Source organism: Pristiophorus japonicus, chromosome 2 (assembly GCF_044704955.1).
Source record: "Pristiophorus japonicus isolate sPriJap1 chromosome 2, sPriJap1.hap1, whole genome shotgun sequence".
NCBI lineage: Eukaryota > Metazoa > Chordata > Chondrichthyes > Pristiophoridae > Pristiophorus > Pristiophorus japonicus.
The window spans coordinates 259,960,928-259,983,758 of record NC_091978.1 but is presented as its reverse complement, the minus strand read 5'-3'; the positions used below and the strand labels follow the sequence as shown (position 1 = coordinate 259,983,758).

The window sequence follows — 22,831 nt, the reverse complement described above, 5'->3', positions numbered from 1 at the left end:
AGAGGTGCTGCCCCGTGTCACTCACCCCTCTTCACAATGAAAGACCACGTTGTGTTACCCAAGAGGAGAAAACGGGAATAAAATAGCATTTGAAACAAAAGGCAGTTGTCGATGGCTGGATTTTCTTTTGAGTATGTCAAAAGAATTAGTGCTAACATAAATATACAAAGAACATTTTCAATCACCATAGACTTGCTCTTTATGGTCAGTGATTTCACAACACTCTTTTAATCATGTGGTAGTTTAATGGCCCAAAGTAAATTACTCCAGAACATAAACCTGTCATATTATCTAATTACAGCATCTTGTCACTTCAGAAAGTATATCTGCTCTATTCATAGTAGTATTTCTATTGTTACTCAAAAACATGCTTGTTCATGAATGAACGGTTACAGATTTATATATGCTTTCTGTAAATGGCGTTCTTCTGTAAACAAAACCAAACTGTCTCAGTTAGTTAACAATTCTGTTGGCATGTTCAGTATAAATTCAAAACTTTAAAGAACATTTAAAAAATGTATTTTCTTTATCCATGATTTGCCTGTGGAATTAGAGTTTAACCCTTTGCAGCCTGCATGAGTTTACTGCATTACTAGTATTCCAAAGTTAATAAACCAGATTTTTTACGTCATTAACAGTTCTTAGGCCTTTTTAAAAAAAAAAATCCATTTGACCATCAAGATTTCCCCCCCCCCCCCCCCAAAGGAGTTAGTGAGAGCACCGCTGCAGCATTTGCCCAATTTGCATTTAATGACATAGGCCCCGATTCTAAAGGGAGGGCGGTACATGCACACAAGCCCTAAAGCGGGTGGCGCACCGGGACATGTGGTGGCCCAGCCGTTCATTTCCATAAATGTTCCTTGAGTCCTGCCTGATCGTGGCTAGATTCATTACCTGGCCAGCGGGCAGGAGTGGGAATTTGGCGGCAGGAAGCCACAGCTGGAGGCCTGGTTCTACCAGTCAGTCAGTGAAGGGGAGGCGGCATCATCTGGAGGTGATTGAAGGGCGGGCGGTTTTGGAGGCGATCAAGAGGTTTTGTTGCAATCGGAATGAAAGGAGGGGAGCTCAGGACAAGGGAGACCGAAGGCCTCCTTGTGAGGCTTGGAGGAGCACTCCTGCTTCTCCTGGTCCAGAAGCAAACTTAAAATTAAATTTTGAAATATATCTGCTGGCCGTCTTCTGGCCCGCGATCCATCTCCCGGTAGGTTTGCTGGACGGGGAAGCCATGACTACTCCTCCGCTCAAGTCTTCAAATAAAATTGCTGATCAGGACCTGATGACATTGGTCGGAAACCCAGGAGGCTGGGTCTCCCACAGGCTCTACTGTCTTTAACGTCAGGGCCTGATTTGAATGTGAGGTCTTGGATTCCCGCCCATAGCCAATCAGCTTGAGAGGCTGACTGGCTGCAGGTGGGTAGGCCTCAGAAGCGAGGGTCTGGTCTGGGGAGGGATCGCGGGAGAGTCGGCAATCAGCCGGGGATCACAGGGGAGGGGTTGGTCAGGGATCGATGGGGGGGGTGTGCCGGGAGAGAGGATTGTGGCCGGCCTCATCATCATCACTGGGGGGTGTCGGGCGGGGGGGGGGGGGCAGTGGAATGCCTGAGACGGGGGAGGCCTGGGAAGGTGGTTAGAGGCCCAGTGGGGCTGGGGGAGGGGTCTCCGATCACGAGGGTGCATATGGTCAGGACCCTGGATCCAGGAGGAAGGCATAAAGCCACTTTCCTCATGGATGCAGCAGTCTCCACCTCTGTTTAAATTGAGGTAATTGAGAACGGGTTAGTTGCCCACCCCCATCCTGCCACTGGAGAAACCGGAAGTGGGCGGGTTGGAGGCGGGATCAGGTTGGGAATCCCATTTTTAACACTTTAACTGCCCTCAGGCTCCAAACCCACTGTTCTTTTAGGGGAAAATTCTGGCCATTATCAGACCCAATCTGCATCTGTAAAGAATGACACCTCTTCCATCCTGTGGATGTCCTACTCACCTACTCAAAAGAGCAGGTTAAGATCAGGACATGACGGAAAGACAGCGAGATCAGAGGGATAAAGTGACTGGTCTCATTTTAACTGGCTCCACCCCCTCCTCCCTCCCTCCACTGCCTGGTTTCTGCCAGGCAGGGGCAGTTAAAATCAGAGCTATAATTTCTGTGGCAGACATGGAACAGGCCTTCAGTGTACCGTTACAGCAAAATTCTGATACAGAAGAGCAGCTTTTACTGCACTAAGTAACATTTGTTTGCCCAGCAAATTCAATCTATGTCACTCAAAACTAGAACAAGTGCTGAAAATTCACACCCACCAAAGACAGAGCAGAGAAAAATAGTATTTATCAATTGTAAGCACTAAAGATTTTGATGTGGGGGGGGGGGGGGCTTTTATCACCCCATGCCAGCGGGATATAATCTGGAGGGGTAGCATTCTCCATAGGTGACTGGCAGCATTGTAAACAACTGTTTTACTCCACTATGCCATCTGTTCCAGCAGCTTTATTGGTCCTTAATAGAGAAAACAGCAATTGGGAGTATTCCAGGCTGGAAAGGGTTAATTATACTGGCTGTGTTTCAGTCACATAATGAGATCAGGTTCAATGTTAAAAAGTATGTCATCATTTCCCCTGCGAACTTCGAGCAGTAGAGGGAACTCATTCATCACGGCTTCCTGCAAGTCATTTGTCGTCTTTAAGGGGATTCCATTTACTTTCACAATAATATCCCCATCTTGGATTCCGCCCCTGGAGGTAAGGAAATGGATATATATATTAAAACGTGACAATAAGTTAATTTTTAAACATTTACTTCAACAGGTACAAAAAGTTTTATTGTGTAAAATGTATTCATTAAACATGAAGATAATTCTATCAGTGGATGTGGCATTGTTACTACCAACAGTACCAACTGTTCTGCGTGGGGACTGCTACATCACATGGCACCCATGCTTGGTGTCACAGATTTTTCTCACACAGGTTGAACCATGCTGGAGTTCCAACTGGCTCGATGGGTAGTAGGTGTTGTTCTGTGTTATCTGCTGTTGCAATTCTGTGATTACCAGGAGGCCTCAGGAATCAGTGATGTACCCAAAAGACAAACAGTCTCCATGGGACTTGATTTTAAATGGGCGGGAGAAGGTCATGGGGTGGGGTTAAGATATCGGGATCGAGCAACCTGATCCCATTTCTGCCTGTTTAAGATTTAACAAACACAAATCAGACCATCCCACAAAAGGCACGCAAGGGACAAATTAACATTCAAAATTTAATAGTAAATGAAAAAGAGGCCCATGCGGTGGGATTCCCGGCAGCACATCCAAGGCAGAAGGCGCCAACTGGCCAATGGAAGTGCCAAAGATCTGCTCCTTTTAGCACTCCTTATGGGCCAGGAAGGGCAGTGGTGCATCCCCCAGGCCTCACAAGCAAGTCTTCGGCCTCCCCCAGCACTGATCGCAACCCCAATGTCCTGGCTCCACCGCCCCCAGCCCCTCCTCCCGGTGGTGGCACTTGCCGTACTGATTGGGGCCCAGAGTCTACAGCCTCTACTAACTGCTGGTCCCAACGGGTACCCGGCTTTGGCCTCCTGCCGCTTATGTGTCCTCCCGCCTACTGGCTCAGCTGTCAATATGGCCGGTTGTCAAGTGGGAGTCTGCAGAAGATTATTTAAATGAGGCCTTGCTGATCTTATCAGCAGGACCTTCATGACCCTGGCCTTACCGTGTTTTCCCCACACTACCACGCTCCCTACCCGTTAATATAACTCATATTTCTATTAAACTTTAGGTAAGTGGGCCTGTAACAATATTTAAAATGAATAGAGTTGCTTGCAATGTCCCCGGTCTTCATTGCAGATTTGGCAACAATATTGACGTTTGGGCTGCTTTTCAGGTTGCTCAGTGGATTGTGCTTTTCCTATGACTGCAAGGTTTAAATTGGACAACCTTTTTCTTTAAATTAGTCTACCAAGTGCTTTAAAATAGTTTAAATTAAATTAGCCTTTTTTGACCTGTTGAAGAACCGGATTACAAAACTGGTTAGCTATTGGGTTTACACTTTGAATGTAGATTTATTAATGGCACAATTAATTTTCAGCTTCAGTATATATGTTTCACTACATGCATAGAGGTAGCATAAATTTAATTTATACTTCGTAAAATTCCAAAAGATTTTTCCATTTAAGATTTGGAAAATGTTGATCCCTAGTAAAAGGCCTAAAAAGTGAGTAAGCAACTTGACCTTAGTGCACTGCAGTTACTAGAGTTCCTTATTTCAGGTGAACTTGTGGTCAGAAATCACATTATATCCACTCCCCTTTATCACTTCTCATGAACCCAGATGATTGATGCTTTACAAGTTTGGGGTTTGGAGCTCCTGGTTACTTGAATGTCCATGACCTGGTCAGTTTCCTGTGCAGCCTTTCAGGCATTCAGCACATTTTTCAAATTCCACATGATAGTGCAGATCAAGCATCTATCAGCCATTCGTTATTCTCACAATTTCCTGCTGCTGAGAACTTTTCCTATTCTACATGCTAGCATGCCAGGCACTTTCTTGGCTGTCATGCGAAAGTCAGTTTTTCTCCTCCCATAATACTGACAAGGCCTTTTATCCTGTGCCTCCATTATCCTTACTTTTTTCTATTGACCTCAATTCAGCTGGATGGAATTAAATTTACTCATGGACCAAGTGGCTAACTCATGCACCATGTTACTAAAACCAATGTCAAATTCTGGGGCTTGGCATTGGGGTAGATATTAAGCTTGCCACCAAGGTGAAAATCAGGTGGCCGATCCCTAAGACCAGTTTTACAGCTGGGCAGCAAGTTGAAAATCTACCCTGGTGTTTGGGTGTATCCCAACATCTATAGCCAAACCCCCAAGAGGGGAACTTAAAGTTTCAAGCCTAGAAATTCCACCCCTTGGGTGATGGAATTCTGACGGAGTTGTGGTGGGGATTGGAATTTGAGGAAGAACCCGGATCTGCCAGACTTCCACCAGACAAGAACAACAATAGGAGCCGGTGCTCCTTCTGTCTGCCCCAGTAATATCCTAGCAGTAGTTTGGGGGTCTGTCTGGTCTCACTCCACTTCAATCTGATTACAGGATGTTTCCAGATTCAGACTGCATCTGCACTATAGCACCAATTTTCTGAATGCATTTTACCAGCAAGGTTTGCCCAACAACCATGTATATTAGGAAATCAGAGGTGCGTTGCCGATGATTTCTCAGCATTACGTAGAATTACATAGAAATTACAGTACAGAAACAGGCCATTTGGCCCAACTGGCCTATACCGGCGTTTATGCTCCACACGAGCCTCCTCCCACCCCTCTTCATCTAACTCTATCAGCATATCCTCCTATTCCTTTCTCCCTCATGTGCTTAACTAGCTTCCCTTAAATGCATCTATGCTATTTGCCTCAACTACTCCTTGTGGTAGGGAATTCCACATTCTCATCACTCCTGAATTTCTCCTGAATTCCCTATTGGATTTATTGGTGGCTATCTTCTTATTTATGGCTCCTAGTTTTGTTCTCCCCCACAAAGTGGAAACTTCTATGTCTACCCAATCAAACCCCTTCATAATTTTACAGACCTCGATTAGTACTGTGTACAGTCCTCTAAGTGTGGTCTAACCAAGCACACGTGGTTTGCAGCGAGGCTCTCCACCAGTAACACACATTTGGAAAATCAACCCATAGAACTTCAACATCAGTGCAAAGCAAAACTATTTCACACCAACATGGAGAGAAAGCAGGAATGGGGTACTGAAGTTGCATGATCAGCCATGATCATATTGAATGGCGGTGCAGGCTCGAAGGGCCGAATGGCCTACTCCTGCACCTATTTTTTATGTTTCTATGTTTCTAACACTATAATTGCACTGTGAATGGACCTTAACAACCAGCTACTATTATTCAGAGACATATTTGGTGATTCAAAACCAAAATACTGTGGATGCTGGAAATCTGAAATAAAAACAGAAAATGCAGGAAATACTCAGCAGGTCAGGTGAGAGAAACAGAGTTAACTTTTCAGGTAGTCAGACGAAAGGTCATCGACCTGAAATGTTAACTCAATCTTCTTCTCAATCTTCCTCACTGCATGCTCCACCTCACAGTCAACAAGCTCCCCGCTGGAATGGAACTAAACTACAGAACCAGTGGGAACCTATTCAACCTTCGCTGTCTCCAGGCCAGGTCCAAGACCACCCAACCTCTGTCATCGAGCTACAGTACGCGGATGATGCCTGCGTCTGCGCATATACAGAGGCTGAACTCCAGGACATAGTCGACGTATTTACTGAGGCGTACGAAAGCATGGGCCTTACGCTAAACATCCGTAAGACAAAGGTCCTCCACCAGCCTGTCCTCGCCGCACAGCACTGCACCCCTGTCATCAAGATCCACGGCGCGGCCCTGGACAACGTGGACCATTTCTCATACCTCGGGAGCCTCTTATCAACAATAGACATTGACGGCAAGATTCAACACCGCCTCCAGTGCGCCAGTGCAGCCTTTGGCCGCCTGAGGAAAAGTGTGTTTGAAGACCAGGCCCTCAAACCTACCACCAAGCTCATGGACTACAGGGCTGTAATAATACCCGCCCTCCTGTATGCCTCAGAGACATGGACCATGTACAAGAGACACCTCAAGTTGCTGGAGAAATACCACCAACGATGCTCCGCAAGATCCTACAAATCCCCTGGGAGGACAGACGCACCAAGGTTAGCGTCCTCGACCAGGCCAATATCCCCAGCATTGAAGCACTGACCTCACTTGATCAGCTCTGCTGGGCAGGCCACATTGTTCGCGTGCCAGACACGAGACTCCCAAAGCAAGCGCTCTACTCAGAACTCCTTCACGGCAAACGAGCCAAAGTGGGGGGGCAGAGGAAACGTTACAGGGACATCCTGAAAGACTCCCTGAAAAAGTGCAACATTCCCACTGACACCTGGGAGCCCCTGGCCAAAGACCGCTCTAAGTGAAGGAAGTGCATACGGGAGGGCGCCGAGCACCTCGAGTCTCATCTCCGAGAGCATGCAGAAACCAAGCGCAGGCAGCGGAAGGAGCATGTGGCAAACCAGTCCCACCCCCCCACTTTCCCTCAATGACTATCTGTCCCACCTGTGACAGAGACTGTGGTTCTCGTATTAGACTGTTCAGCCACCTAAGAATTCATTTTTAAGAGTGGAAGCAAGTCTTCCTCGATTCCGAGGGACTGCCTATGATAACTCTGTTTTTCTCTCCACAGATACTGCCAGACCTGCTGAGTATTTCCAGCATATTCTGTTTTTATTTAGTGATTCAAGTCTCATTTTATTTCTTCAAGGATGTCATGCTGCTAACAACCAGCCAATCAGTGTGATTTCATTTCGATTCACAGTGTGAATGAGTTTACATAAAGTTCCTGTTTGTGCTATTTGAACACTGTCATTAACACATTTAATTTAAACAGATTAACAACTTAATCATGACATACTATGAAACTTTACAAGTACATTAACCAGCCTGCTACCAGATGAAACTAAACCCTAACAGCAGTTCAGATATTGCCCTTCTTTCAACTGTGCTCCAAAGCTGTTTCTATCTACATTTAGGTTCACTCTCTGATCAGTAAAATGATTTTCAGGGCAGACTACATAGGCAGTCCCTCGGAATCAAGGAAGACTTGCTTCCACTCCTGAAGTGAGTTCTTTGGTGGCTGTACAGTCCAATACGAGAGCCACAGACTCTGTCACAGGTGGGACAGATAGTCGTTGAGGGAAGGAGTGGGTGGGACTGGTTTGTCGTACGCTCTTTCCGCTGTCTGCGTTTGATTTCTGCATGCTCTCGGCGTTGAGACTCGAGGTGCTCAGCGCCCTCTCGGATGCACTTCCTCCACTTATGGCGGTCTTGGGCCAGAGACTCCCAGGTGTTAGTGGGGATGTTGCATTTTATCAGGTAGGCTTTGAGGGTGTCCTTATAACGTTTCCGCTGCCCACCTTTGGTTCGTTTGCCATGAAGGAGCTCCGAGTAGAGCACTTGCTTAGGGAGTCTCGTGTCTGGCATGAGGACTATGTGGCCTGACCACAGGAGCTGATCGAGTGTGGTCAGTGCTTCAATGCTGGGGATGTTAGCCTGAATGAGGACGCTGATGTTGGTGCACCTGTCCTCCCAGGGGATTTGTAGGATCTTGGCACTAGGTGAAATCCTCAGTGGCTGTCATCAAGAGGGAGAAATTAGGGTCGTTTGTGCCCAGTTAGCACCCCCAGGCGTGGCGTCACTAATGTCTCCCGCTAAATCCCACGGGAGTTTAGCGGTGGCGGTAACTGGTAGCTCCCCGCTCCGCCGGCGATGACGATATCATCACCATGCGCAGCAATCCATTTTCGCCCCAGAGCAAAAAATCGGGGGCACCCCCAGAAGCTGCGCCGGGCGATGATAGCTCAGGGCGGGGTGCTAGTTAAAGGGGAGGTGACATGCGTGGAGAGAAAAAAAAAAATCACCCGACTTATTGGTCATGGCCCGTTGCATCGTTGAATGTGGGGTCCGTGCCGTGATCTGGCAGCCCGGCACTCTGCTCCTCGGTAGTCTAGGTAGGGACTCAGAGTCGGCACTTGATGTTCCACTTTAATGAAAGGGAAGGCCCCTTCTTTGTGGCAGTGCTATAAGTCCCAGCACGTAGCGCTGCACCCCTCTCCCTGTGCTTCTGCCCCGCTCACACCCCACAGAGGAAATGGAGTGCGTTATTCTGCGTTCCACTTCTCTGCGGCGGTAACCCCAATATCGTGAGCGGGGCGGGACTTCCGCGCCTGGCGCTACACAATTTCACCCCCAACTTTTGCACATTACACTTCCAGTTCAGAAAATTGCCTTGGAGTGTTTTACTTACCACTACATGCATTCTACAAGTAGATAACAATGACCCATAATTTACAGTCAGCGGCGAAGCAAAGGCGCTCGCCGCTGGCCCCGGAGAAAGCTGCCCACAGAGATCTCACAATCTCTGTGGCGAGAAGTTTGCCTTTCTCGACGCGCAACTAATTGTTACGCTGTGTAATGGGGATTCGCAGTGAAGAGCTGCAGTGACATCAACAAGCTATCTAAGCAGTCAATCTGTGTCGGAGCAGTGAATGACAGACCGCAACTTCAGGATTTCCGTGTTTAGATGTGCATGTGCTAAATCCTCAAGTTGCAGTCAGATCAGAGGGGTACTGATGGCGGATAGTTCGGCATCATTATCTATCGCAGCATCCAGGCCAATATTACTGATAAGCTCCCCCATGGACTCAGTTGATAAAAGACTGTTAGTATAGCATTAAAAAATACAGATCAGAAGCCCCTCGGTTCAATCCTCTGAGTTAGCTGATCTGAATTAGCTCCAGTGTCCCTGGGCTAGGGCAGGCGCATAAGAAAATTAGTCAGGTTCCTATTCTTGTGCTATATTCACAGAGCACAGCACACACAGCCTCCTACATGGCAGGCACCTCTCTCGGAAGCCTCCGGAATCTGCCTGGCTCTGTTTAATTATTAACTCTGCAGTTGCAGTGCACAATACGTCCACATCCAGTGTGAACTACAAACATCACAAGCTTACAGACATTACACTTCTCCCTCCTTAATGAAGAAGTTATTATAACAAACATCATTCAGAACTTTCATGTTTATACATAACACAGGATATAAATTTTTTTTTCCATATTTACAAATTTAGCTTAACCACTTGTTTTCTGTTTCGAAGAGGATACCTTCGCTCTCGAACAGAACCTTCCAAACATGGTGTTGATTTCACACTCATTCGATGCTCATCCTGAGGAACATTTTCCTCCACGGAATTTCCTTGATTTTCATTTGAACTCACTCTAACTTCAGGCTCTTTGTTTTCCTGACTCGGACTCAGACTTTCATTCTGATTCTCTCCTGGATTTGTTTCCAGTACATTGGATTTAGGATAGGCTACTGGTGTATCAAAAATATCTGATGAGTCAGAAATAATTGAATCATTCCCACCTTCAACTTCTTCCATGTCAGTAGGTAAAATATGATCAATATGAACAAACCTAAGCTGTCCATTATCAAACATCTTTACCAAATATATGCGAGAACCACATAACTTCACCACTCTTCCTGGTAACCACTTTACCCATTTATGGTGATGGTTCTTCACTCTCACCTTCTGGTTTAATTTCACACTTCTCTCTTTTACTCTACCTCTATCATGATTCTCTTTCTGTCTTAATTGTGTCTCTTCTACAGACTGTGCCAAATTTGGTTTTAACAACGAGAATCTGGTTCGTAGCTGTCGTTTGAGAAACAACTTTGCTGGTGTTCTACCAGTAGTTGTACGAGGAGTATTTCGATATGTAATCAAAAAATTAGCCAATTTGTGATCCAATGACAACTGTCGTTTCCTTGGATTTGGATCTAACATTTGTTTTATGAGGGCACGTTTGACAATTTGTACAGTGCGCTCTGCTGCACCTTCGAAGCAGGATGGTATGGTGGAACCTTGGTATGTTTCACACCATTTTTGCTTGTGAATTCTTCTGAACGAAATTGTGGTCTATTATCCGAAACAATCTCTTCAGGGAGGCCAAATGAAGAAAATAATTTTCGTAAAATGTCCAATGTTTTACTTGTTGTTATTTTCCACATTGGAAACACCTCAACCCACTTCGAATGGCTGTCAATCACAATGAACAATTGTTGTCCTTCTAACTCAGCAAAATCAATATGTAGTCTTTGCCACACCCTGGGAGGCCATTTCCATGGCTGTAATGGTACTGGTGTTGGTTGCTTGCTTACTGATTGACATGTCATACACTGACTCACGATGTACTCTATATCTTTATCAAGACCTGACCACCATAAATAACTGCGTGCAAAACTCTTAGTCAAGCACATTCCCAGGTGCTGGTCATGGAGGTCTCCTAATAATTTGGACCTGAATTTATTTTGTATAACCACTCTTGCACCCCACATGATACAATCTTTATCGACTGATAATTCATTCCTAAGAATGGATGTGTATCTTTGTCAATTACCTGCTTTGGCCATCCATTTGAAATATACTCATACACCTTTGACGTCACTGGGTTACGTTTGGTTGCTCTACCAATCTCTTCAGCTGTGACTGGCAGTTCATCAATGTATGAAAAATAAAACACTTCTTCCCGATCGGGTGTAACTGGTGATGGGGAAGGCAATCTTGACATTGCATCAGCATTACTGTGATCAGCTGATCGTCTGTATTCAATATCATGTGTATATGCTGACAAAATCAAAGTCCATCTCTGCATTCGGACTGCAGCTAATGTTGGAACTGGGGACTTTGGATGTTGGATTGCTGTTAGGGGCTTATGGTCCATAACGATGGTAAACTTATGACCATACAAGTATTTGTGAAACTTTTGACGCCAAAAATGAATGCCAAAGCTTCCCTTTCAATTTGCGCATAATTACTCTCACTGGCACTGAGAGTGTGTGAAGCAAAAGTAATTGGTCTCTCCTCCCCCACTACATGATACATAGAAACATAGAAAATAGGTGCAGGAGTAGGCCATTCGGCCCTTCGAGCCTGCATTGCCATTCAACAAGATCATAGCTGATCACCCACCCCAGCACCTCCCCCCCACGCCCCCTCCATACCCCCCCAGCCGCAAGGACCACATCCAACTCCCTCCCGAACACATCCAACGAACTGGCATCGACAACTCTCCGCGGCAGGGAACCCCACAGGCCAACAACTCCCCGAGTGAAGAAGTCTCTCCCAATCCCAGCCCCAAACAGCCCATCCCCTATCCCAAGAGCGTGCCACCACCCGGCTCCGGACCCACCCAACACCGGGAACACTCCCCCCGCACCCAATCCGCCCCGTCCCCCGTCAGAATCCTTCCCAAATGCCGAACACCCCCGGATGTCGAGCCCCCAGCCCCGGCCACCCCGGAGCCACGCCCCACGACGCCAACCACACCACATCCACCAACCACCATCTGCGCAGTCAACCCGTCCACCCCACTCTGAACACTCCCCGCACCGAGGCACAGAGCCCCCAGGCCCGCCCCTCTAACACACTTCGCCCCCCCAAGACCTTCGCTGCAATGTGGTCACTCCTGTCCCCCGCCCTGGGTTTCTCCGGCCCCCACCTCCACCACTCTCCCCTCCATCCCTTGCCGCCGTCTCCCCTCATCTTCCCTCTGCCTCCCCGCACAGGCTCCCATCTTGGGGATGGTAACCTTCTGTGGCAGGGAATTTTAGCCCCCAGCGTGGAAATCCTGCTCCCGCCGCAGAATTGGCCTTACCACCCCTCAATGGAAGCGGAGTGCAATTTCCCACACTCCACTTCCTTTGGGGGCAGTTACCGGGGCACGACTGGATGCTCCTGTGACAGTTTGAACTGATGCTCTCCACTCTCTGTCCTGTGACAGTTTGAACTGGTGCTCTCCACTCTCTGACATGTGACATGAGAGATCACTGCTCCAACTCCATATGGAGAGGCATCACATGCTAGCTTAATCTCCTTAGATATGTCATAGTGAACTAACATGGTGCTCTGTACCAATTTGCTTTTACACTCCTTGAATGCTGTATTGCATTCTTTTGACCACTTCCAATGGACTTGTTTTTTCAAAAGTTCATTCAGTGGATGTAATATTGTAGCCAAATTTGGTAGGAGCTTCCCATAATAGTTCAAAAGACCCAAGAATGAACAAAGTTCAGTGACATTCCTGCGAGTGGGTGCATTTCTAATTGCATCCAATTTTTCCATGGTTGGATGTAAACCATCTTTGTCTACTCTGTACCCTAAGTACTGCACTGAGTTTTTAAATAACTTACATTTACAAGCAGACACTCGTACTCTGTGCTTCTCTAGCCGTTTGAGGACTTCATTCAATATGTTATTATGAATTTGCCTATTTGGTGCTGAAATGAGTATGTCATCCAAATAACATACTACCCCTTCAATACCTTGTAAAATCTGGTTCATCACCCCTTGGAATATGGCAGGGGTGGAAGACACTCCAAACGGTAGCCTATTAAATTTATATAGGCCTAGATGAGTATTTATAGTCAAACATGACTTGGACTCCTCATCTAGTTCAAGCTATAAGTAGGCATTTGTAAGATCCAGTTTTGAGAAGATATGACCACCTGTCAGTGTTGTAAACAAATCTTCTATATTCAGCAATGTATTGGGGACATTACCTTCAAGAACCTGGTTTACGGTTACTTTATAATCACCACACAATCTTACTTTACCATCGGACTTAGGTACAACAACAATGGATGTAGCCCAATTACATCGATCTATCTTACAAATAATGTTCTCAGTCTCTAGTCTTTTGAGTTCTTGCTCAACTTTCTCCTGGAGTGCATATGGTATGGAACGTGGCTTGTAGTAAACCGATCTAGCGTCCTTCTGTACCTTGACACTCGCCTTGAAGCCTTGGATCGGACTGCCTGTTTCGCAGAACATCTTCGGATACTTCTTGATAACCTCATCCGTTGATGAAAATCTCGCTTCCACACAGAACATCTTACTCCAATCCAGCTTCAGTGAGCTCAACCAATTTCTTCCTAGTAAGGCAGACTTGTCTCCTTTCACTACTATTAGAGGCAAGTTCTGAAATTGATCTTTATATTTCACCGGTACGGTGATACGACCTACCACAGGAATTTTCTCTCCCGAGTAGTCTCGCAGCTCTATCTTGGATTTCTCCAGTTGAAAATCACACAATTTGTCACGATATAGTGACTCTGGTACTACACTTGAGCAATGTGTTGTCCCAGGCACCTATAGCACGACTTCGACGCTCTGTTAGAATTTCCAGTATTTGAGACTTTGGGCCCCCACCATCTTTTACTTTGAACCTGAAGGTGATTTACCTCGGTTGACTGACGACCGTAATTATTATTTAATTCTCGGGAATATTGTTCGGCTATGCCCATTGACCTCGCTGTCTGACAAGCAATCTCAAGTCAAGTCATCCGTTGTCAATAACTTCCTTCTGATTGCATCATTTTTCACCCCACAAACAAAATGATCCCGTAATGCTCGGTTTTGAAAGTTTCCAAAATTACAGTGCATCAATAGCTTTTTTAATGCTACGATGTAATTACTGATACTTTCATCAGTCTTTTGATTCCGAATCCCAAAACGACAGCTTTCAGCAATTTCTAATGGTTTGGGGTTTATAGTGCTGCGTTAAAATCTCTTTAAGCGTGTCCTTTGGCTCGTCAGGCACAAGCAGATTTACAAGGGTTTCGTACAATGCCGGACCCGCTTCCGATAAGAAGATCGATTTCTTACGTTCCAACACAGCCCGGTTCTGGACTGCATTGTCTGGAACTTTGATTATGTTATTTGCTGTGAAATACATTTCTAGCCGATCCACATACGCTTTAAAATGTTCCCGGTCATGTCTATATTCCCCCAAATGTCCGATTACACCTGCCATTTTAATCTCTAGCTGTTCACACCGTGTGCTGTATTTTACCTCGGATTTTTGTAGCTTTTTCCAAAGACAGAAACTTCCAAAGTCTCTCTATCGGCTGGCTGAATCCTTCCCGAACAAAATTTAAGCTTTAAATCATCCGAAAAATCCCATCTCAGCGCCAAATGTGATATATTCACAGAGCACAGCACACACAGCTTCCTACATGGCAGGCAGCTCTCTCGGAAGCCTCTGGAATCTGCCTGGCTCTGTTTATTTATTAACTCTGCAGTTGCAGTACACAATACGTCCACATTCACAGTGTGGAGCTACAAACATTACAAGCTTACAGACATTACAATTCTTAACCAATGACCACTGCTAGAAAGCATGCCTGGCCATCGGGTGAGAGCAAGATTGGACTCGACTGTCCTGCCCTCCATGGAGGATAGTTTGCTGGCCATCTGGGCTCCTTGGGTGAGGTAGCAGAAGACTAGAGGCAAGAATGCTACTGTATCACTCTTAACATACTGATGCTGCATTATAGTCCTGAAATGTCATGAGGTTCTGCTGGTGTCCTGCGTAACCTCAGCGGGGAATTGGCCGAAAGCCCAGAAAAATAGTCAAAACAGCTGTTTCCCTGGAGGCTCCGTCAGTTTCTTGCTGGAGAACCCCTGTCCAATTTTCTGGGGTATATGTTTATTTTTCTCTCTTTTTCAGCACATTTAGAACAGGAATGTACAAGTGTACCAACAATACAAGCTTGGACCTTGACCTTATTAGAACGAACATATAACCAAGCAGCCAATCAGATAATGTTGTTAATTCCCTTAAATAGGCACTTTAAATGCTATAAAGAATGTGAGTGAGGCCAACTGTGGAGCTTACAAATCTAGGCACTCATGGAAGGCAAGGAGACTCTGTAGGTCATTGTGAATCTTCCACTCATTTATTTTGTGTTCTTTACTGGAGAGCTTTTTTGCGTAATATTCAGAAGGATAGACCTTACCGGTGTGCTGGTGAATCTGGAATCACTTCATGTACGTAGATGCCAGTGTTAATATCAGGAAAATCAGGGTTTCTTTGTTTCAATTCTTCTATTAGGCTGGAGAAGAACATAAACATAAACCATTATCGGAAAGTTGGAGAACGAGTAAACCATTTTTACTACCCAATGTTAAAATAATTTGATAAAAGAAAATGTCCTCAGAAAAAATACACAAAATTGCTGCTAATGAAATCCCTTCAACATAATTTAATATTAAAACACTGCTAGGAAACTGTCTCAGATTCAAGTTTACAAATAATTTGCAACATATTACCACCATCTGATGATGTTAAGGTATAATCTAAGTTGCATTCCGAAACAAAAACTTTACAGGGTAAAATTCCTGCCAATGTCTCGCATTGATCTCGAAGGCTGCAACTTTAACCTGCTCTTCTGAGCAGCAGAGAAAGAAACAGTGGACTTGAGCAGGGAAGCTGATGTTGCTTTCTTGTTAGATCAACCGAACAGAAAGAGGAGTCAGGTCCAGAAGGGGCCCAAAATGATAAATCTTTTAACTTTTTTTTACTTCCCTTGTGAGGCCAGAACCAGGAATGTTCCTCCTGGCTCCATAACAAAAGTTAAGGCCTCCCCTCACCCAGACGCCCTTGATGGTCCTGTGAAAAGGCTTATGTTTTTAACTCATTGCCAGGCATCATAATATTCCAACACAGTTGCAGCTACATCTGACCTTGGTTCCAAGGTTATCTCCACTCTATGGGCTGGATTTTACCAACCTCAGCGGGTCCGGGACGTGCGACCCCCGTGGTGGGTGCCGACCCTGCAGCTGTGTTGATCCGGACCTCTGACATGATTTTACCATGATGGGGCTTGTTAAGCCCGCCCTGCGAGGTTCCCGGCCAATTGAAAGGAATCGGTCCGATTTCCTTATAGGGACCATGCCCATATACATTTTGACAGTTGTGCTGTCAAGAGTTCTGCAGAATTGAGGTGCTGCAAACATTGACAAAGCACTGCACAGAGGTGCAAGGCTACACCCAGGCTCTCCCATCACACCCTCCAGATGCTGATGGAGGGAGTTACAGCAGGCAGGGAGGTTCTCTTCCCTTTCAATGGGTGGAAGAGTCCTTCCCAGGAGACCAACGCAGCCAGGTTGCACATTGTACAGGAGGGCACAAGCAGGATGTCGTCAGGAGAACCTGGCTGCAGTGGCGCAAACATTTCAATGATCTCAGTGGATCATGAAACGTTACTGCAAAGCCACACTCAACCTCATCCTGCTGTGCCACTCATCACGTTCCCATCACTCTTCCTTCCCTACACTATTCCTGCACATCCTTACTCACACCAACTTACCCTGCACCTCCATCCATCCCTCTCTATCTACATTATCACAACTCCATCTCACTAGCCACCCCTCACACTTACCCTCATCCTTGTCCAATCATACCAACAACACACAAGGGTAGGCACTTGAGTGTTATCGCCAATGCTGATGTAATGTTTCTTGCTAATGTGTTGTCAATCTATATTTTCAACACTTTGCGTTCATGGATAGATTTGTGTGCACCTTTGGAAGTGACTTAGTGAGTTGCAGTGAATGGTGAGACGTAATGGTACCGCCCCCCCACCCAATGGTGATGAATGTGAAATGAATTGCTTGGGCATTGCAGGGATGCTTTATGGTGTTGGTGTGGGGCGGTGCCAACCTGGCGCATCATGTGGCAGCCAGGGTGTACAGCGTCAAGTGAAGTAAATATGGCCATGGTGAGGCTATTCCTGGTGTCCCAGGCAGCAATATGGTTAGGTTCTGATTCCCTTTGTCCTGTGCAACGTCAGGTGATTGCAGAGAAGGTTGGTGTTGGTGTTGTTGTTGGTGATGCTGGTGTGCCTAGTAACGATGATGTTGGGGCTGATCATGGTGGGCCAAGGTGACATTTTTTTCAATGGCACGAATGCTAATGGAATAGATGGCAGCTGAAGTTGAGATGACAGAAGCAATCTGTCAATGGTGAGAGAGGTTGCTCCAAGGAGGTGACACTGGATAGAGAATTCAGTGTAAACACTTCAAACCTCCATAAAGCAGAAAGGTATATTCCAAATCCTGAAGGCTCCAGCTTCTTTGATTTGAAATTGAACAGCTGTGAAATGGTAGCTTTTATGCCACTTCTACAGCTGTCAACTAGTCAAACCAATACAGAGTTGAGAACCCGACACACTTACCTGACGTGATACGTGTGGGACGCGAACCTCGTAAAAAACTTGGACAAATCCTTTGAACCTGGTAAAATGCTGCTTAAATAGCTTTAAGCAGCTGGTTAACTAGCACAACTGCCTGACACGTCACTTAGTGCTGTGTCTGCAATTCGCAGCCAGAGCCGGCAATTTGGAAATTCACATGGAGGAAGGTTCAGAGTGTAATTCCGCCCCGCTGTCAATTATGGCCATTTTGACAGCGGGGCCCACCTCCAAACTCACACTGGCAGGGCTGGTAAGATTCCGGCCTATGTCTCATCCTTACTGTTAGCTAATATCCAACTTTCACCCACAGCTTCCTATTCGACTATAGCAGTCTTCCTTCTCATCCCAGGCTGTCCGGGTTACAACTTACTCACAGACTTTAATTATAAGCCAAAGGGTGACATGTCTAATATAATTCAGGTTGCCAATTCATACAATTGATGATTATAGACTTTTTCATTTAATTCTTACACACAATTATGAATCCATTACTGATAATTATATCACTAAAGATAGAAAATAAGTATTCTAAAATCCAACTAATCTATGATAATCTTACAAAAATACCTAAACTACTGAAGTACATATGCTTCCAATGACTATAACACAACAACATTATAGTATACAAGTGTCTGGGAGTTCACTTGAGAGGTAATGTTCCTTTAAAAGGAGTCTAATTTACACTTAATAGTAATAGTTTACTCATCAAAACAGTTCTCTGCCAAGCTGTCCATTTGCTGCTACTAAGAAGTCCCACTTGTATCAGATTTTTTATTATAAGGGGAAATAATCAACAGTATGCTTGAGGTTAGATACAGGACTACACACAATCTGGGTTGAGACAGCATAAATTGTGAAAGCAAAACTCATAAGGTGCAATTTTCATGTCACCACCACCACCCCCACAACCCCACCACCATTTTCACCGAAAAACTGGGGCAGTAGTGGGACCAAAATTGGGTGGGAAACAGAACTGGCAACTTAGCGTTGGGTACCACCCATTCCAATTTACGAACTGAACCTAGTGCAGGCAGCCAGAGCTCACACCAGACCAGGTGGAAGCCTACTGGATAAATGCAAATCAGGGTCAGATGATGTGGACAGGACCCTGCACGCCATTCTTGTGCCTGTCTGCGCGGCTACTGCTAGTTCCTGATTCCGCCCATAACGTATGGCGCTACAAGTTGAAAGGCAACTGTTTCTAGCAATATTTAAAGCGGTCATCAACTGCTCTCAGGTGAAATGATTTTCAGGATTTTGGTGACATTTTGTACACATGAAATAAATCTGTTACTGAGTAGACAGGCAGCTTTGGAAAGATAAGGAGCAACAGTAAAGCTTATTAACTTACGCAGGGGTTATGGTCAGCATCCTCACACCAATGAAACGTTTCTTCAGACCAGTGACATCTTTATTAAGCACAAGGAAAATTCAATCACAGTGTATTCTCTATAGCCTAATAAAATGGTAACTATCAATTTATCTTTTAAATATCTATCTTTACAATAAAATTCCTTGGGGTGAAATTACCCCACCCCCCAATTGGGGGAGGTAACCTTCCGGGGTCAGGGCTTTAAGCGCCCTGCCCCAAAACTGAATTGAACTTACCGTCCTTCAAAGGAAGCGGAGCGCAATCTCCGGCGGTGGCAGGTCCCAGGCACTAATGCCACACTGTGCAGATGCTCCACATAATGCTGACGGCTTCAATGTCCCTCCCCTTCGATTAAAGGGGAGGGCCGCTGTGCACTCTGCACAGCCTCTGATGGCCACCACTGGGCCACCAGGGCAGCGTGGAACTGGGCCAGCAGCCTGGCACCCATGACACAATGTCGGGCTGCACAATGGCAGCCCAGACCACGTTATGGCCGCCATGGTCGAGCCTACCCGAGAGTCGGCCGACAAAAAAAGATGGCGGCCCAGAGCGCTGGCGCCCTCCCTGTTTACATCCGCCCGCGTCAGTCTCGCAACCCGCGGAACCCGCGGGGTAATTTCCACCGCAGGGCATTAAGGGATCAGCACGCACGGTGATGACGATTATGCAGCAGCCCGGGGCCCTAACCGTGGGACGCGGCGCAGCTATGCCAGCGCCTCGACAACCTCCCGGGCAATTTCCTAAAGGCAACAGCGCTCCCCTTACCCAGGTGAAAACTGTCTAGCGCCCCTTTAGTGACCCTTGGAGGTGCTATTGGGGCTATAAAAGGGGGCAATTTCACCACCCTCCTTGAGTTTGTCAGCATCTACATGGTGATCATTGTATATATAATGGCCATCCAAATCAGTCTATCAGCTTTGTTCTAAGGGTCCAGGCCTTGGACTTGGACTAGCCTCCCAAAGGTTTTGCAAATGTTTTTTTTTTCTTTTTCGGCCTCCTTATATTTTTAATCTTCTTAGCTTATTGGCATCCATCAGGGTGGCATTTCAACACCACTTTTTCCGGCCCCTGCACATGATCTTGTTATCACTATGGATCAACTGCATCCTAATAATCAGTCTGAGAAGGTCAAACAAGGCGGCAATTAAAAAAAAAAAATCACTGCCTATATTTCCAATTTTTTCCATTTTCTTATGTAATGAATTATTAAGTTCACTTTTAATTTAGCTTTCTTTTATTTTTAGTATTCATTATTTTTTTTTCTTATTCATTCTTGGGGTTCAGAGGTTGTTAGCAATTATTGCCCATCCCTATTTTCCATTGAGAAGATGGTGGTGAGCCTTTATATTGAACCGTTGCAGTCTGTGTGGTGAAGGTATTCCCACAGTGCTGTTAGGTTGGGAGTTTCACCCAGCGATGATGACTGTCTAAATCAGGATGGTGTGTGTCTTGGAGGGTAACTTGGAGGTGGTGGTGTTCCCATGCGCCTGCTGCCTTATTCCTTCTAGGGGGCAGAGGGTCACAGGTTTAGGATGTATGGTAGAAGTTATTGAAATGAGGCCTGAAACCCAATTTTGTTTGAGTCACAGGCCCCCCGGTTGGGGTGCATGTTTTCTGCATGCCATTGATTACGCATCCTAAAACAAACCATAACTAAGTTCTACCCCAGTGCCTCCTGAATCTGCTTGTTACTTTGGTACAGCATAAGATTATGTCATCCAGGGTTGTTAGTTGCTGAACTGCACCACCGCCATTGTGCTTCCCAATGGGAATTCCCTTTTATGATCATTTTGAAGGAAGAGAAGGAGCAACTGAGGGATTCTAAACAGATTAAACTGACAAGAGAGGCTCTGTAACTACTCGCCAATACCCTGCATCCAGAGGTGCACATACCTCACTTTCGCAGAGGATTAATACGCGGAAAGGGTTCTAGTCCCAAGGTAGGTGGTGACAGCACAGTTATGTAATCCTAATGCTGGATGGTTCTTCAAAAGTACCCCAATCCCTGTACATCAGGATTTTAGTGTTGGTGCATGAAAGAAAGCATGCCGGGCCGATGAGGGCCAGCACACCATGCTTGGCCTCATCTGCCAAGGTGTAACCAATTCTGACTGCAGACAAGGGTACATGGCAATGACTATGGGTAACTTTCTGCACAGGGTCTAGTTCGACAGAGACAGAGGCACCTGTAGCTGCCATGTCGCGCATGGGTACAGCCAGTGACAGTACCAGTCAGTTGTGGTCTCCAGCCTGCCTTCAGCTCTTTGCATGCATGCTGACCATTGAAGATGATGCTGCAAAATGACACAAAGAGCCAACATCCATGCAAACATCTCATGCACTAACATCTCTGCTTCATCATCTAGCAAACAAAGATTGGGCTCTGGGCTGTTCTGTCGCCTTCACTGCTTGTCTAAAAATTATTTGCCCTCTCCTTCATCCTTGGGTGAAATATCTTTTTAACCTTTCCAAAGCCTATAAAAAATGTTGTCTCCCACCTGTTCTGCAATTTAGCTTCAATTGTCCATTTCTTTCAAATTTCACCTGCACATAATTTTCCGCTGCCATCATTAATGTGCTCCCTGCACCCATTCAAATCTGCACCTGCAATAATTTAGATATAGCCCAACCCCGGAAAGCTGAGTGCTTATATCACATTACCATTTTGACGCGAAGGGAAACAGTTCTTAACCATTTAAAAATGACTTACACCAGTACATGAAAATTCCCCCCACCCCTGCCACCATCCTCAAGATTTATAGATCTCCTATATAACCATAATCCTCTGAAGAGCATTTCTAGTTTCAGATAGCTGTACCTACGTATTATCTAACACTCCAATGGAGGGACACTAGAATCAATTATCACCACATAAACATTTCCATGTATTTATTTTCAGATGGGGTATTTGTATCAGCATTTCTTAATTTTATGCATGGATTGCACATTTTTGTTTCAGGATGGATCTAATATAGAGATCCAATTACCTGCTATTATTGAGGCATGTTATTTGTTAGAACCTCCAGTATTGTTACGGTCAAGTAAAAAGAGGTCAGTGCAGTGAGGGCTAGTTGTAACTGACCTGGATATTAAAGCTGCCCTTCAGCATACTTCTTATATTACAATCTATTGAATATTATGTAGAAATAAATGATTTGCAGATTTTGTGTGTGTTTTTTTTTTGCATTTCTTTTCAAATGTTTGAGGCAGGAACTCAGTTTTCAGGTTGCAGAGCTGATTTGCATGGATAATTTCTTAAGTTGCATTTTCTTTTCCTCGTGTTCGTATATTTGGTTTATGGGAGCACATGCCAGATTGTGTACTTTGGCTGGTGTTACATCACATCAAGTATTCTTCAGACCTCAGCACATTTATAAAATGAATACTTATGGTATTGCTCTTTTTGCATGTTTGACAAAATTTCAAGAAGTACTTAAAATTTTACATCCAATCTTCTATTTGCAGAAAGGAAGAAATACTCATGCCCCAAGCCTCCCCCACCTCCCCACCACTAATATTTGAAACAGTCACTTCCTAGTAATTAATACTAGGCTGTAGTCTCACACATTACAGTACATATTGTAAGCTTCTATTTGTTTCTTATTCTTGTAGTGGTCAGGAATATGTTTTCATACTGTAGCATGTTCCTCCCTAGAAAATAAACCGTCTTAATTCATGCAGTAGAAAATCTTACCTTTGGTTTGTTTATCAAGAGAATCAGTAAGAAATATTTTAATGCGATCTGATGGAATTGCAAAGGAAATTCCTGCGGTGACCTTCAGTGTATTTATTCCTATAACCTCTCCATCCTG

The 22,831-nt window shown here is 45.3% G+C and overlaps 1 protein-coding gene across 1 annotated transcript in view; it reads right to left on the bottom strand.

Moving 5' to 3' along the window:
- Window positions 1-242: 242 nt before the first annotated feature.
- The window catches only part of LOC139245775 (serine protease HTRA3-like), a 44,258-nt gene continuing 21,669 nt past the window's right edge, over window positions 243-22,831 (bottom strand). Inside the window, exons 6-9 of the mRNA XM_070871285.1 lie at window positions 22,714-22,828; window positions 18,999-19,056; window positions 15,410-15,505; window positions 243-2,730 (exon numbers count right to left, since the gene is read on the bottom strand). Of these exons, the coding sequence (XP_070727386.1) occupies window positions 2,565-2,730; window positions 15,410-15,505; window positions 18,999-19,056; window positions 22,714-22,828 (435 nt within the window). The 3' untranslated portion in view covers window positions 243-2,564. The remainder of the gene's footprint in view (window positions 2,731-15,409; window positions 15,506-18,998; window positions 19,057-22,713; window positions 22,829-22,831) is intronic.